At 44.5% G+C, this 15,563-nt stretch overlaps 1 protein-coding gene across 1 annotated transcript in view; it reads right to left on the reverse strand.

Annotated features, from left to right (window-relative positions):
• LRRC56 (leucine rich repeat containing 56) overlaps positions 1–15,563 on the reverse strand; it is a 95,631-nt gene that overhangs the window by 23,402 nt on the left and 56,666 nt on the right. The window contains exons 6-7 of the mRNA XM_074996001.1: positions 7,898–7,994; positions 5,197–5,394 (exon numbers count right to left, since the gene is read on the reverse strand). Coding sequence (XP_074852102.1) covers positions 5,197–5,394; positions 7,898–7,994 — 295 coding nt within the window. The remainder of the gene's footprint in view (positions 1–5,196; positions 5,395–7,897; positions 7,995–15,563) is intronic.

Consider the following 15,563-nt stretch of genomic DNA (forward strand, 5'->3'; position numbering starts at 1 on the left):
AAAATCCACACTTGCATTACATGACTGAGCTTTTATCTAAGCTTACAAGCTTCTTACACAAATTAATTCTATGGATGTGAATGGTTTAAAGTAAACTGGGAAGCTATATGGCACGTGATGCAGAGGAATCATTGTGCCATCCCTTTGTTTTCTTTCTTACTCATGCATTACAGGTCTCCAGTAAAAATCAGTGTAAAATACTCCAATTACTAGGAAATACGTGACAATATATTATATAACACTGGTTACATATACTGTACCTTGGTTTTAGGCTACTACTAACAATGTGGGTGACTTGTGCTGCAATTAACATTGACCCTTATTTATTTGTCTCACATTTATTTCTTCAGAATTGATGAAAAACCTACAATTACAGCAAGCTGAAGATGATGATAATGGATCATTTGTTTTAACCCAGGAGAACTATGGTCCATGTACACAGAAAGTTTGCAAATAATATGTATTTATTTAATTTATTGGATAAAGTTTCTATTTTTGAAGATACAGACTAACTCGGCTACCTCTCTGATTCTATCACTGTGATTCCCAAATTATCATCCACAAATACCAGTGATCTACAGAGCACTTACTCATGCTCCAGAAAACTGGTTGATTGAATTACGCTGACTCCCCTGATCTTCTAAAGCTGTTACAGTGAGTGAACTTAAATTTTCCATTTTAAAAGTTTCCAGTTTTAGAGCTATTTACTGCATCTAATGATAGTCCCCATTTTAGGTGATAATATACTTTTTACTACAGGTTGAACCTCTCTAGTCTGGCACTCTTGGAACCTGATGGTACCAAACCAGAGAATTTGCTGACCCACGGGAGGTCAATACTGTCCAGCAGCATTAACAACAGTTCCACTGCTTACGGGGCTCTTAGGGGACCTTTAGGAGTAAATTACAGCTAAATAATAGCACAGAACATTGAGAGCCAGGACTGATGGCTGTAAACAAACTTTATGCAACTGCAGGAGATTCAGCCACATCCATGATAAGAGGTCATCCAGCTAACTCTTTGTGTATCTTGCTCACATGCAGTGACCAGGCTTCTCCTTCGTGCCCTACGCAAATCTTTCAGAAAGCATCTTACCCACGTGCCACTAAAAGTTGGTTTAGTTGTGGCCTGCTCAGCTCTGTGTGAGTCTGACCCACATAAGGAAAAGGAAGAGTTGGCCATTGGTCAGTGAGGAGGGAGGAACAGTAACAGGGAATTTGGAAATGGCCCACATGCCGTCTGGTGCTAGTTTCACTGAAGCCTGCTCATGCCTCTTGGCTGGGACCTTGCCCGCACACTGCCTACAGTCAAGGAAAATGGCAGAAATGGCAGAAATGTTTAATGATTTCTTTGTTTCGGTCTTCACTGAGAAATCTGAAGGAATGCCTGACATAGAGAATGCTAGTGAAAAAGGTGTAGGCTTAGAAGTTGAAATAAGAAAAGAACAAACTGAAATTTACTTAGAAAAATTAGATGTCTGCAAATCATCAGGGCCTGATGAAATGCATCCTAGAATCCTCAAGGAGCTGATAGAAGAGGTATCTGAGCCTTTAGCAATCATTTTTGGTAAATCGTGGGAGATGGGAGAGATTCCAGAAGACTGGAAAAGGGCAAATATAGTACCCATTCATAAAAAGGGGAACGAGAATAACCCGGGAAAATACAGGCCAGTCAGCTTAACTTCTGTGCCAGGAAAAATAATGGGGCAGGTAATTAAAGAAATCATCTGCAAGCATTTGGAAGGTGGTAAGGTGCTAGGGAACAGCCAGCATGGCTTTGTTAAAAACAGATCATGTCAAACCAATCTAATAGCTTTCTTTGATAGAATAACGAGTCTTGTGGATAAGGGAGAAGCGGTGGATGTGGTATACCTAGACTTCAGTAAAGCATTTGACACGGTCTCACATAATATACTTATCAATAAACTACGCAAATACAACTTAGATGGGGCTACTATAAGGTGGGTGAACAACTGGCTGGATAACCGTACCCAGAGAGTAGTTATTAATGGTTTTCAATCCGGCTGGAAAAGTGTAACTAGTGGGGTTCCGCAGGGGTCTGTTTTAGGACCGGTTCTGTTCAATATCTTCATTAACTATTTAGATATTGACATAGAAAGTACACTTATTAAGTTTGAAGATGATACCAAGCTGGGAGGGGTTGCAACTTGTTTGGAGGACAGGGTCATAATTCAAAAGAATCTGGATAAACTGGAAAAATGGGCTCAGGTAAACAGGATGAAGTTTAATAAGGACAAATGCAAAGTGCTCCACTTAAGAAGAAATAATCAGTGTCACACATACAGAATGGGAAAGGACTGCCTACGAATGAGTACAGCAGAAAGGGATCTGGGGGTTATAGTGGACCACAAGCTAAATATGAGTCAACAGTGTGATGCTGTTGCGAAAAAGGCAAACATGATTCTAGGATGCATTAACAGGCATGTTGTGAACAAGACACGAGAAGTCATTCTCCCGCTCTACTCTGCGCTGGTTAGGCCTCAGCTGGAGTATTGTGTCCAGTTCTGGGCACCGCAGTTCAGGAAGGATGTGGAGAAATTGGAGAGGGTCCAGAGGAGAGCAATGAGAATGATCAAAGGTCTAGAGAACATGACCTATGAAGAAAGGCTGAAAGAATTGGGCTTGTTTAGTTTGGAAAAGAGAAGATTGAGGGGGGACATGATAGCAGTTTTCAGGTATTTAAAAGGGTGTCATAAGGCAGAGGGAGGGAACTTGTTCTTCCTTGCCTCTGAGGATAGAACAAGAGGCAATGGACTGAAATTGCAGCAGGGGAGGTTCAGGTTGGACATTAGGAAAAAGTTCCTAACTGTCAGGGTGATCAAACACTGGAACGAATTGCCAAGGGAGGTGGTAGAATCTCCATCACTGGAGCTATTTAAGAAGAGGTTAGATAGATGGCTTTCAGGGATGGTCTAGAAAGTGCTTGGTCCTGCCATGAGGGCAGGGGGCTGGACTCGATGGCCTCTCGAGGTCCCTTCCAGTCCTACTCTTCTATGATTCTATGGATGCTGTTAAGCTGTGTTACTGACTTCCTGACATTTTTACACATCACAGCACAGTTATCTGACAAAGCTCCAGGATCTCTCACATTAGAGAAGTTTAGTCCCCAAAGAGCAGAGATAATGCAACCAGTTTCCAGCAGCCTCTCTGGCACTGCAGAAGCTGATAAAATGTTGATGATGGCTGGCCTTCAATGTAGGGATACAGAACTCTTGGATAGCACCATTTGAACAATTTTAAAAAATATTTTAAAACTAACTAAGGCAAGATGCAAACTAGTGTCCTGGCTGAAAGATTTTGATCTCCTTTCTGTTAAAAGCTGTGAGGCAATGGAGACAAATAAGCTTGGGACCAGGAAGGCTACAGGAGCTGGCACATTCTAGAGCAGCTGAAGACTTGCAGGTAAATCTGTTTTACCTGCAAGAACCACCTGATACCAGTGGGACCATTTGTTTCCATTGGCTCTACCTCACTCCTTACAGAGACATGCTGGATACATCCTCTGCAAGCTGTGGGAATAAGTGGCACATGCGTGCCTAGTAGCAAGGCAGAAGGCTTTGAAAACCCCTCTGGTTTGGTTTCAGTGTGGCCTGCTCAGATGACTCTTTGTGTATCTTGCTCACATGCAGTGACCAGGCTTCTCCTCCGTGCCCTACACAAATCTTTCAGAAAGCATCTTACCCACATGCCACTAAAAGTCGGTTTAGTTGCGGCCTGCTCAGCTCTGTGTGAGTCTGACCCACATGCCATCTGGTGCGAGTTTCACTGAAGCCTGCTCATGCCTTTTGACTGGGACCTTGCCCGCACACTGCCTACAAGCTGTGTTACTGGAGTCTGCTCAATTCTCTTGGTGTGGACATCACTCACATGCCAGCTGAGAGCTGGGTGCGGGCAACCTGCTGTCACTGCCATTTCTGATGGGAGGAAAGGTGCCATCCTTCAAACCCTCTTGAGAAAGCCATACAATTTTTTAAGTTTATCAATTTTGGGAAGAAAGCCCTAAAGAAACTTGGGAGAGAGTTAATTAAAAGTCTTTCAGTCCCTCCCCCCCAAAAAAATAAAACTCTGTTCTAAAGGGTGCCCTGGAGTCTGCTTGGAGGCAGAGAATTTTGGGAAATTCTTCAGGAGGGCTGGTCCTAAGCCCAGGCTCAGACTAATGTGACCATCCGTCCCATATTTGGGACGCCAAAAAGGCATCCCTACTTATTTTTTAAAAGGGACTAATTGTCCTGCATTTGGGCCTTCCCCCCACTGACCTTTTCCGCCAGCAGCTGCACAGGCACAGCTGCTGGCCGGAGAGCACGTAGGTCACTTCCCTGAGCCTCAGGGAAGCTAGGGGAACGTGGGCGGCTGCCACTTCCCTGCTGCTTCCCTGGAGCTCCCAGGAAGGGCTGGTACTGCCGTTTCCCCAGGGCTCAGGGACCGCTGGCAGATGCTGCTTCCCTGCGGCTCCCAGGAAATGCTGGGGGCTGCTGTTTCCCTGAGGCTTGGGGAGGGCTGGCAGCTGCCGCCACCTTCCTGGTCCCCCAGGGCTTGGTGGAGCCGGGAGAAGCTGTCCCTTGCCCCCATATCTCCCTGTCCTGTATTTGGGACAGGGAGATATGGTTGCCCTAGCTCAGCGTGAAGATCTTGGCTGCTCCTCTGACCACAGAAATGAGGAATGCTCATTGTGAAGACTGACATACAGACTAGGAAGATATTTTCTTGCTAAAAGGTAACAGAGGTTAAAAAAAAAGCTCAAAAACCTGCTCCATGCTCCCTGGTGAGCAGTGAAAGGGGCTTGGGCTGGCCAGAAAGCAGGAAGGAATTAAACTCTAGCAACTCTTGGGCAGTTTGCAGCAGATGGTGAAAGATTTATTGTTGCACATATATGTCCACTAGTGTGTGAGAGAAGTGTTTATTCATGTAAGAATAATTTGCTCACTAGTTTATTTTACCACAGACCCACATGTAACAGGAGGGGTTCCTACTAATAGCAAAATTCCCTTGAAGCCCTTAGGGAAAAGGCCTTGTCAATTGATACTTATATTTCTTTCATCCTTCCTTGTGTGTATGGAAAGTGCCTTTTAAAAAGACAACAACAATACAACTAAAGTATTTCTGTGGAAACCTGATTTACCAACTTGAGATAAACACAGGCAAAATGTAATATAAAAAATCTGAACAAGGTTCTCACCTCCAAAGACTCTGGGTTTGGCTTCAAGCAAATAAAATTCCCCTCCAGTGTGAGGCTGTTCAGTTTGCTGCAGAGTCCTAGGTACTGAATCTGGTTAATGTCTTCTATATTATTTCCTTCTAGGTCCAGAATCTCAAGATGATCCAGCAAGCTCACTTGGCTCAGGTCAGAAATATTGTTATAGGCTATATAGAGTTCCTCAACAGAAGTACACAGAACATTAAGCCACTTACTGACTTACTTCACATCTTTAGCATATTGAATAATGTAAATAGCTAGAGCAGCAGTTCCCAAACTTTTCCAGATGGGGACCCATTTTGACAATTCAGGAAGACTTGGTGACCCAAGGCGATTCAAAAACAGGGAAGTTGGGGGGTAGGGAAGGAGGGAGAGAGGAGGCAGAATTGTAATTAGCTAACTTTGCACCTGAGGCAAGAATATAAAATTGCACCCTTTCATTTTTATATATTCATAATAGTTATGTTGGCAGGGGAAACGTTATATTCTGTACTCATAGAAACATTGTTTTGTAAATGAATGCTTACTAATGCTCCCATGAGGTTCAATATTGTATTTAGCATTGTTAGTGAATCCTCCTTCATTTTCTCATGAAATTCAGCATTGTTTTGTTACTGAAATCCTGTTCATGTTCTATACGACTGAATAACTCTACCTCCCTGTAACTTACATTCAGTTAATAATCTATTGGTACTTTACCTCCTGATTAATAGGGAATTACCAGAGCGGAATGTCATATGAGCAGCAGAAATTCAGTTTGAGCTGGAGGAATGGATAAAGGGAGTATGAGAAACTCTCCCCTGGTTTGTTGGGAGGGGTGGTGAACAAAGGAGGAGAGAGGTATAAGTATTGCTCACTGCTTGTTGCAAGGTGTGCAGGCTTTGAGGGGAGATCCCCCTGCACCTTACTTGGCATGCCAAATAAAGATTCTTCTTCCACTCTCGGTGTGCTATTGGGCCAGCGTTGCATACCGGGCACGAACTGCCACTGTGCCACCTTAAGAAGGAGGCAACACCCAAACTGCTCCCCCTGGCTTGAACTCCACACTCAGGGGTTGAAGGGACTAGAAGTCATCTGGGGGTTAGGGGAGTCATCCTCAGGGGCTGGAGGGGGCAAGGGGAGTCACTCAGGGTCTGAAAGGGGCTAGGGGAGTCACACTCAGAGACCAGAAGTCACTTGGGGCAGGGACTAGGGGAGTCACACTCAGGGGCTAGGAGAGTCTCAGGGACCCCAGTGGTTGAAAGTCAGCTGGGGCACAGAGCTCCAGCCAGCAGCACCAGCCCCAGGAACCCCAACCAGTATGGTGGGAACCCTGACTGCGCCCCCCACCTCCCGTTGCTGGAAGCCTGCTGGGGCAGACCCCCAGCTGGCAGCACCAGCTGCAGGATCCCTGCTGGGGTCTAGCTGGAAGCCAGGGAGCTGGTTAGCTCTACCCTTCCTCCCAATCTTGGACTCAGGCCCCTGCCTCACCTGCAGCTGAAATAGTTCTCAATTTAATTGATTGGCTTAACTGCCTGACAGCTGTTAATCCAATTAAGGGGTTGAGAACCACTCAGGAGTGAACGGCTTCTTAATAGCCACCTGGGGAGCTGCCCAGCTCAGTTAAGACCCTTTTGAAATGTAATGGCAACCCATATTTGGGTCCTTACCCACAGGTTGGGAAACCCTGAGCTAGAGAATCAATCAGAAGGCTCAGGAACTAGCTTTGGGACAGAACTGGGATAGTGTTTCCTATCTCAGCTAATGCCACTCTAAAGCTACGTCTACACGTGAAGCCTACTTCGAAGTAGCTTATTTCGATGTAGTGACATCGAAATAGCCTATTTCGATGAATAACGTCTACACGTCCTCCAGGGCTGGCAACGTCGATGTTCAACTTCGACGTTGCGCAGCACCACATCGAAATAGGCGCAGCGAGGCAACGTCTACACGCCAAAGTAGCACACATCGAAATAAGGGTGCCAGGCACAGCTGCAGACAGGGTCACAGGGCGGACTCAACAGCAAGCTGCTCCCTTAAAGGGCCCCTCCCAGACACAGTTGCACTAAACAACACAAGATCCACAGAGCCGACAACTGGTTGCAGACCCTGTGCATGCAGCATGGATCCCCAGCTGCGGCAGCAGCAGCCAGAAGCCCTGGGCTAAGGGCTGCTGCACACGCTGACCATAGAGCCCCGCAGGGGCTGGAGAGAGAGCGTCTCTCAACCCCTCAGCTGATGGCCGCCACGGCGGACCCCGCAATTTCGACGTTGCGGGATACGCAACGACTACACGGTCCCTACTTCGACATTGAACGTCGAAGTAGGGCACTATTCCTATCCCCTCATGGGGTTAGCGGCTTCGACGTCTCGCTGCCTAACGTCGATGTTAACTTCGAAATAGCGCCCGACACGTGTAGCCGTGATGGGCGCTATTTCGAAGTTAGTGCTGCTACTTCGAAGTAGCGTGCACGTGTAGACACGGCTTAAGTGAATGAGGCTATCATGGAAACAAGTCTGTGTGTTCAGAATCAGGCCTTGTGGTAAAAATAATTGCATTAGCATCTTCAAAGATTAATAAATACACCTAATTAAAATCCTTTAAGAACTTTTTCATAAAGTAACAGTACAATTACAGAAAGAGAAATATTAACTAAAAACATCAATCATAGGAGCATATTTGAAATGACCCAGTTTTATTTACCTTCAAAGAGCTGCAGGAAGAGAGTCCATCTAAATCTGTGAGCCCACAGCAAGCCACCCACAACACTTGGAGATGAGACAATGTACTTCCAAGATCCCTTATAAGAGAAACAATGCAAGCACTTTAAATGGATATAAATGGACATAAAAATTAAAAGACGTTTTTCCCCTGTACTGGAAAATCCAATGGTTTCCTCATAGCCTGAGTTCCAAGTAAGCATGAAGTCAGAGAAACAGTGCAACTTTCATTGATGAAAGAAGAGACCAAGGCTGTACAGAGAACTGTTTAATTTTGTTTTCCCCCCAAGCATACTTTTGACATTGACTGACAACATGCCACATGGAACAGCATCTGCTCCCAACTCAAGAAATCCATTCAAATTCTGCCGAGTGTTTATACTTTGGTGATTCTTTTATAATTCGAAGCAAGTTAGAATTTATTTCAGTTCTTTTCTCTACATATTGTATGAGCATAATCATTATTGTTACACATAATATCAATCCCTTCCTTTTGCCTTTTATCACAGTGTATGCGGCAACTTTCCTCTTTCTTGCCTTGGAAGTGATAATCATTTTAGCAGATAATATTGCTTTAATCAGCAGAAAATGGTAATCCATCCCATTTGTCTGTTCATCTTGTAGGCCTAGCAACTAGAGAGTAAGAGATTGATTCTGCAATGATCTGTGCACTCTGGGCCTAATCCAGAAAAGCATTTAAGCATGTAAAGCTTTGTGCACAAATTATTTTATTGACTTCACACTGAGGTAAATAGTAACAGAGAGAAAGCTGTGCTAGTCTATATACTACCGAAACAAAAAAAGCAGTCAAGTAGCACTTTAAAGACTAAGAAAATAATTTATTAGGTGAACTTTTGTGGGACAGACCCACTTCTTCAGACCATAGCAATGGCTACCCCACAAAAGCTGACCTAATAAATTATTTTGTTAGTCTTTAAAGTGCTACTTGACTGCTTTTTTGTTTTGAGGTAAATAGCTACAAATCATAAAAGTAGTAGCAGATCAACCCCAATGTCTTTAACACCATCAATCCATATTTAACTGAGCTACACATGCATATCCTTTAAATGTAAATGAGACACAATGTCTTGACACATCCAGAAAAGACTCCTAAATCCAGCCCCGAAGGGAGGCCAACAGAATTGCCAGGTCTCTGAGCAAAGTTGGAGGGTGGGGACACGACTTAGTGCTCCCAGAAGGGATAGGGCCTCGGAGGAAGTGTTGGGGCCAAGTAAATGTAGAATGGTTTACACAGGAAATTCACATTTTCACACTATTAACGTGGCAAGCAAATAATTTCTGCTAATTTCTCCATAGGTTGCAGTGACATAGATTGCAGAAGACTGAAAGCAATCATAACGGGATGTTACCAAATTTTAGCAAAAACACAAAGCATTTGTGTCTTATACTTTCTATTTTAATGTGTAACATTCAAATCATAACTTTTGTAATTGTGTTTTCCTCATAAGAATTCCTCTAAATTAAAATGATTGATGCTTCAGAGTCAAAACAAGATGGGAATTTGTGTGTGTTTTTTACATGACTGTTTTAGAGTGACTGCCCCCACATCCTTGCTAAAGCCCTACCAAATTCACGGAAAAATGCATTACGACCATAAAATCTGGTCTTTTGTGTACTGTAACCCTATACTATACAGATTTCTAATGGGAGACCAGCATTTCTTGACCCAAAAGGAAGCTGGAGGTGTGGGTGTCTCAAGGTTATTCTAAGGAAGTCGTGCTATTGCCACCCTTACTTCTGTGCTGCCTTCAGAGCTGGGGAGCCAGACAGCAGTGCTGTTGGCCAGATGCTCAACTCTGAAGGCAGTGTGCTGCCTGTGGCAGCACAAACATAAGACTGGCAATACCATATATGCTACCATTACTCCTACGCTGCCTTCAGAGCTTGGCAGCTGGAAGCAGTGGCTGTTGGCTGAACATCCATCTCTGAAGACAGTAGCCCACAAGCAAAAGCACAGAAGTAAGAGTGGCAATACCATATTATGCCACCCTTACTTCTGCACTGCTACCTTCAGGTCTGTGGCTGGAGCAGCAGCTGCTGGGGGCCAGCTTTGCAGGCAGCAACACAGAAATAAGAATGGCACTAACATACCATATCATCCTTACTTCTGTGCTTCCTGGTTGTGTTTGCTCTGCTTTCAAAGCTGGGGTCCCAGCCACCAGGCGTCATTCTCCAGATGCCCAGATTTGAAGGCAGCACCACAGAAATACGGAGAGCAGTCCTGCAACCCTTCCCTATAACCTAGTGACTCTCACCCCACAACTCCTTTTTTGGGGCAGAACTCCTACAATTACAACACTGTGAAATTTCAGATTTAAATAGCTGAAATTATGAAATTTACTATTTTCAATATCCTACGACTGAAACTGACCAAAATGGTATGTTTGAATTTGGTAGGGCCCTAGCCATTATCCTTCAAAGAACTCTGAATTGACAGTTCCCAGAACCCTCACAGAGCTCCGCTGACTCCAGTGTTATCAGTAATAAATGTAATTTTGCCAGTAGCATGCACAATGACAAGTCATGTTTTAAAAGCATGTTAGTCAAGTTAATTCCAGTCCCTTCTGAAGGGTTAATCATGACCAGCTCTTACATTTGTAATCATGTTTTATCCCTGTTTACACTAGATGCTAACTCATGTTTAACACTGTGTTTATTAAAACATGTTTGTTAATCCATCTTCAAACATGCTGTATTTTCTGCACAGACACAGCTTTAAGGGAGCACTGTGTAAAATAAAAATTATTTTTTGAAATTCTTGTCTATGAACTTACTTGTCAAATTCATGCTAGTTAATAAAAATACTCAAATCAGTTTTGGTTCTGTTTATAGTGTTCAGAATTGATTCCCACCAACAGACTCCTGTAAAGCTAATGCAGTTACAATTGCCCACTGACTGCTACTCTTACCTACATGCCTCCAGCTTCCATCCAGCTCACACCACACGATCCATTGCTTACAGTCAAGCCCTTAGACACAATCTCATCTGCTCTGATCCTACTGACAGAGACCAAAAACTACAAGACCTCTATCAAGCAGTTACAATTGGTGTGACCAAAGAATCAGAGCCTGTCTCACAGACTCAAATGCACATGCAGCTGCAATGTCTGGGATCGGACCTCTAAAGAACGCAGAACAATGAAGAACGAGAACTTTAGCTTTATTAGAGGTACAGTCTGGTATCTCTGGGTATGAGTCCATGCTCTGTTTCACACAGGGGCCACAAAGCACAGCTAACTGGGCCCTGGGAAATATGGAATCACAGCATCAGATTAAAGCAAGGGACTCAATGCTACTCCTTCCTTACAGCATCCAGTGTAGAGGGTTGCTAGTATGTTTTCTAGGGCAGGAGGGAGACTGGCCAGACTACTTTGTCTATCCTGAGCTTCAGGCTGCGTCTACACTGAGAGATAAAATCAATTTTATTAAAACTGATTCTTTAACGCTGGGTTTTATCCATTTGCTTTTGAGCATCTTCACCTTCCCACATTCTCCCCACAAAATCAACTTAATGCTGCCACACACAAGTAGCTTAAATCGAGTGCTGCTGCAGTGTATGGTGGGAACCTATCCCACAGTTCTCTGAGCCCTGTTGCATTCTGGCCCCACCACACAACATCTTCCCACATTTCATTCCCTTCTTTCCCCTGCCATATTAAGTATGTTTAAGTAGACATGAGTGCTACACTGAAACAGCATGCCTAAGCTTTATTTTGGGCTTGGACATTGATTTACACCTCTTGGGAAAGAGGACTGTAAGTAGACTGAAACTGGAATAAATCATCAGTAATGGCCCAGGGCGGCTAAAAGACAGTACGCTGTCGGAAGCCATGAAAATCGTGACCACCCACAGAGGCCCTTTCAAGAACTTGAAACTGGATTTAGGCCACCTGCAAAAGAAGACCCTTATGCTTAAGTAGACACAGTTGTTACATTAAAACTCGAACGAATCATTAGTAATGGGCCAGGGCAGGCAAAAGGCAGTACACTGTTGACAGCCACAAAAATTGTGACCGCCCACAGAGGCCCTTACAGGAATTTTTATGTGGATTTAGGCCTCCTACCAAAGAAGACCCTTATGTCTAAGTAGACGTGGTTGCTACACTGAAACTCGAATGATTCATCAGGCTGAAAGAACCCTGACTACATCCAGGTTTGCACCTGGAAAAGAAGACCCTTAGGACAAGAATATTCCCAACTGTAAGCCTTACTTCAACAACTGTGGTAGTAGTACCATCCTTCAGTCTACGTAGACTATGGATCGCGCCCTTCGTAGTTCCGTTTGGCATCCTCATTTGCAGCGTTGGCTGTGACTGTGAAGACCCACATGAGAGCGACAGTCCTTGCTGCATCTGTTGCATATGTAATGGGTGTCTGGCAGGTCCTTGCTGTGCTTTCTGTGGGCTCGCTTCTCCTTTGCTAGCTGTCTGATCCTCAACTCACCCTCCTGAAGGCCCTTGTATAGTTCCTGCCTCCATCTGCTGTGATCGTCTGCCAGCTCCTCCCAGCTGTCTGGCTTGACATCTGTTTCCCTGAGGTCTCTCTTGCAAACATCTTTGTAGTGCAGCTGGGGGTGTCCAGGCCTGTGTTTGTCAGTTAGTTTGGTGTTTGGAGTGCTGAGCTGTCTGTTTGTTTGTTTGAAAGGCCATGTGCTCAGGCTGGCCATGTGCTCAGGTTGTGTGCCGATTGGCTGAGCGGTAGTCAGAGAGAGGGGCTCTTTCAGGTAGGCCAGAGCTCTAAAGCCCTGCTGGCAAGCGACAAGGGAGCATGCGAACAGGGTGGTTGCTAACAGGAGGGAGTTTTGAGAGGGGCTGTCCTGGGGAAGGAGGGGGCAAACTACAGCACCTTTGGGTAAGTGGCTCTCTGGAGTGTGTGGTTGCCTGGGTTTGGGGGTTCTGGGCCTGGGTTTGTCTGTTTGTTTGGAGTGCTGAGCTGTCTGTTTGGTTGTTTGAAAGGCCATGTGCTCAGGCTGTGTGCCGACTGGCAGTCAGAGGGAGGGGCTCTCTCAGGTAGGCCAGAGCTCTAAAGCCCTGCTGACAACTGTGGTAATTGTGTAGCTAATACATTGCCTTCATTGGAACATGTATGGCTCGGGGTGGCTAAAAGACCCCTGGCTGCAGCCAGCTCCTGACAATCATTACTGCGGAGGGAGAAGTCTGCTGGGTGGCTAAAAGAGCCCCTGCTAAAGCCAGACCCCAAAAATCGTGACTGCCAAGGCAGACATCCCATGGATGGCTAAAAGAACACCAGGTACAGCCGGGCCCTGAAAATTATGACAGCCAAAGGAGACGTCCCCTAGGTGGCTAAAAGATCCCTGGCCACAGCCAGGACCCAAAAATTGTGACTCTCCCCTTGTGCAATCTGCCTGGCACCTTTTGCAGCACGTCCTTTTATTGCTTTGAGGTCAAGCCACGTGATGCAGCTGGGCGCGGGAATGTTCCAGACTGTGTGGCACCTCCAGGGGGAGGGAAAGGAGAGGATGCGGGGGTCAGGACAACATGTAAATGGCTGAAAAGAAGTTTCTCATACTAACAGACAAGCATGACCCCCACCCACAGCCTAGCTGACACATGGTCTGGGAGGAGTGCAGGGGGAAAGTGGCTGGTGCGAGGCAGCACAGAAAAAAAGGCAGCTAGCAGGGGTATAGACCCCACAGCTGTGCTCCTAGCAAAGAAAAAGAAAGATATGTCAGCCTCTCATGACCCTACAGCCACGGGCCTGCAGGTGCCGAATTGTAGCCATCTTCCTGTTGCCTAATTCCTCTGCAACTGAAAGCAGTGGAGATGTAAGAGGCTACCGTGGAGAACTGTGGTGCATTGTGGGGCACATACAGGACATCTGTGAAGGGTAATGAATTTGATGTAAAGACATGCTGCATCCTCGCTACCCTTCATTCGGAATTTTAAATTTGAACTGAACGCTACACCCATCAGGTTACTACGATTTTAGGATTTTGATATCATGTCAATTTTAGTGGTCCATAAATCGAGCTAATGGAATTTAAAGTGAGGACAGGCACTTGGAAAAATTGGGCTAACTGACTTAAAATCAATTTTGTCTTGTAACGTAGACTCAGCCTCAGAGAAGGTACTGAAAATCAAAACAGAAATGGGGTTCTTCTAACATACTGTGGGCTGTGCCAGACAGTGGATGAGTTCAGAATCCTGAGTGGTACAGCTCAGAATTTGTCCCAGGACAGTTTTATATTGCTTCTATAAAAACAGACTGCTTGTCAGAGCAAGGCACATCTGCAAATATTTTATTTCTGAACTAATACAAGGAACATTTGGAAGGCGTTTAATCACATTTGCCAAAAAAAAAAAAGTTCATGCTTGTAGAATCAAAGAAATTCCCAGATTAATGCACAGTAATTCCCACTGTGAATATTGTTGCTAAAAAGTTGCAAGGTAATACAGCAGCTGAACTCGGAATAAGCTGCCCCGATAAGACAATTACATGCACTTACATTTCTGAAAGTATTTCTACATTTTTGCTGGATGCTTGGAAAACAAGTTAAGAAATTCCAAAAGATGGGAGTGCCTTATCTGGAACAAGCTTGGCTTTATTTGGAATGTACAACTTTGAGGGTGTTAGTTTTGGGAAATGCTGCACATGTATTTATCACATTTGTGTGGACATTTGGTCTATATCTACACTACAGAGATGTTTTGAAAGAAGATCTTCCGAAAGATCTCTTCCAAAAGAGCTTCTTTCAAAAGAGTGCATTCACATACAAAAAAGTGGATCAAAACAGTGATCTGCTCTTTCGAAAGAGAGCATCTACACAGCCCCCGCTCCTTCAAAAGAACAGGCCAGGGATCGAAAAATCAGGACCCATGAGGACTGCTCTTTCCAAAAAAAGAAAAAAAAAGGCCTGCAGATCATCTACATGTATTCTTTAGAAAAAAGTTTTCGAAAGGGAGCACTCTTCCTGAAATGGGAAAGGAAGAGCTATTTTGAAAGGAGCATCACATTCTTCCAATTTACTTTCAAAAGAAGGCTTTTTGTGTGTAGACGCTCTGTGGGATCTTTCGAAAGAGCTCTTTTCTTTCAAAAACCCTTTCAAAAGAACTTGCTAGTGTAGATTCAGCCTTGTATATTTAAGCGCAACACTCAGCTGAACCTCGACCACAACTAACATCCCCATAATAAAAAGAGAAAAGGAAGTAGGCCCAGAAATTATTCAAATTTTTAGGGAAAAAATCTTTACGAAGTTGGTTGAAGATAAAAAACAATCCTTCATAGTTCATACCACTATGCTATGTTAATTATTAATATTTATATTACAGTAGCAGAAATCAGAGGACAGGACCCAAAGAGCTTACAGTTTAAGTTGGCGCTGTGGGGCATGGACTATCTAACTAAAAAGTGATTTCTGGAGAGAGATGGTATGGAAGCTGCGGCGTTTCTGGCATCTAGCAGAGGTGGCTGATAAGAAATGTAGTGCACAGCACTAAAAAACGATGAAGATAAGTGGCTAGACAATGATGTGCAGTATAAGACTGGACCTGGAACAAATGGAACTCCATTCTAGGGGACACCAATCACACAAAGAGTGGACAAGTATCCTGGTCATCACAAATAATATTAATTAGCACCCTTGCTGGCAGTCTTAGCAGAAAGGCTGA

Source organism: Carettochelys insculpta, chromosome 6, assembly GCF_033958435.1.
Source record: "Carettochelys insculpta isolate YL-2023 chromosome 6, ASM3395843v1, whole genome shotgun sequence".
Lineage (NCBI taxonomy): Eukaryota > Metazoa > Chordata > Testudines > Carettochelyidae > Carettochelys > Carettochelys insculpta.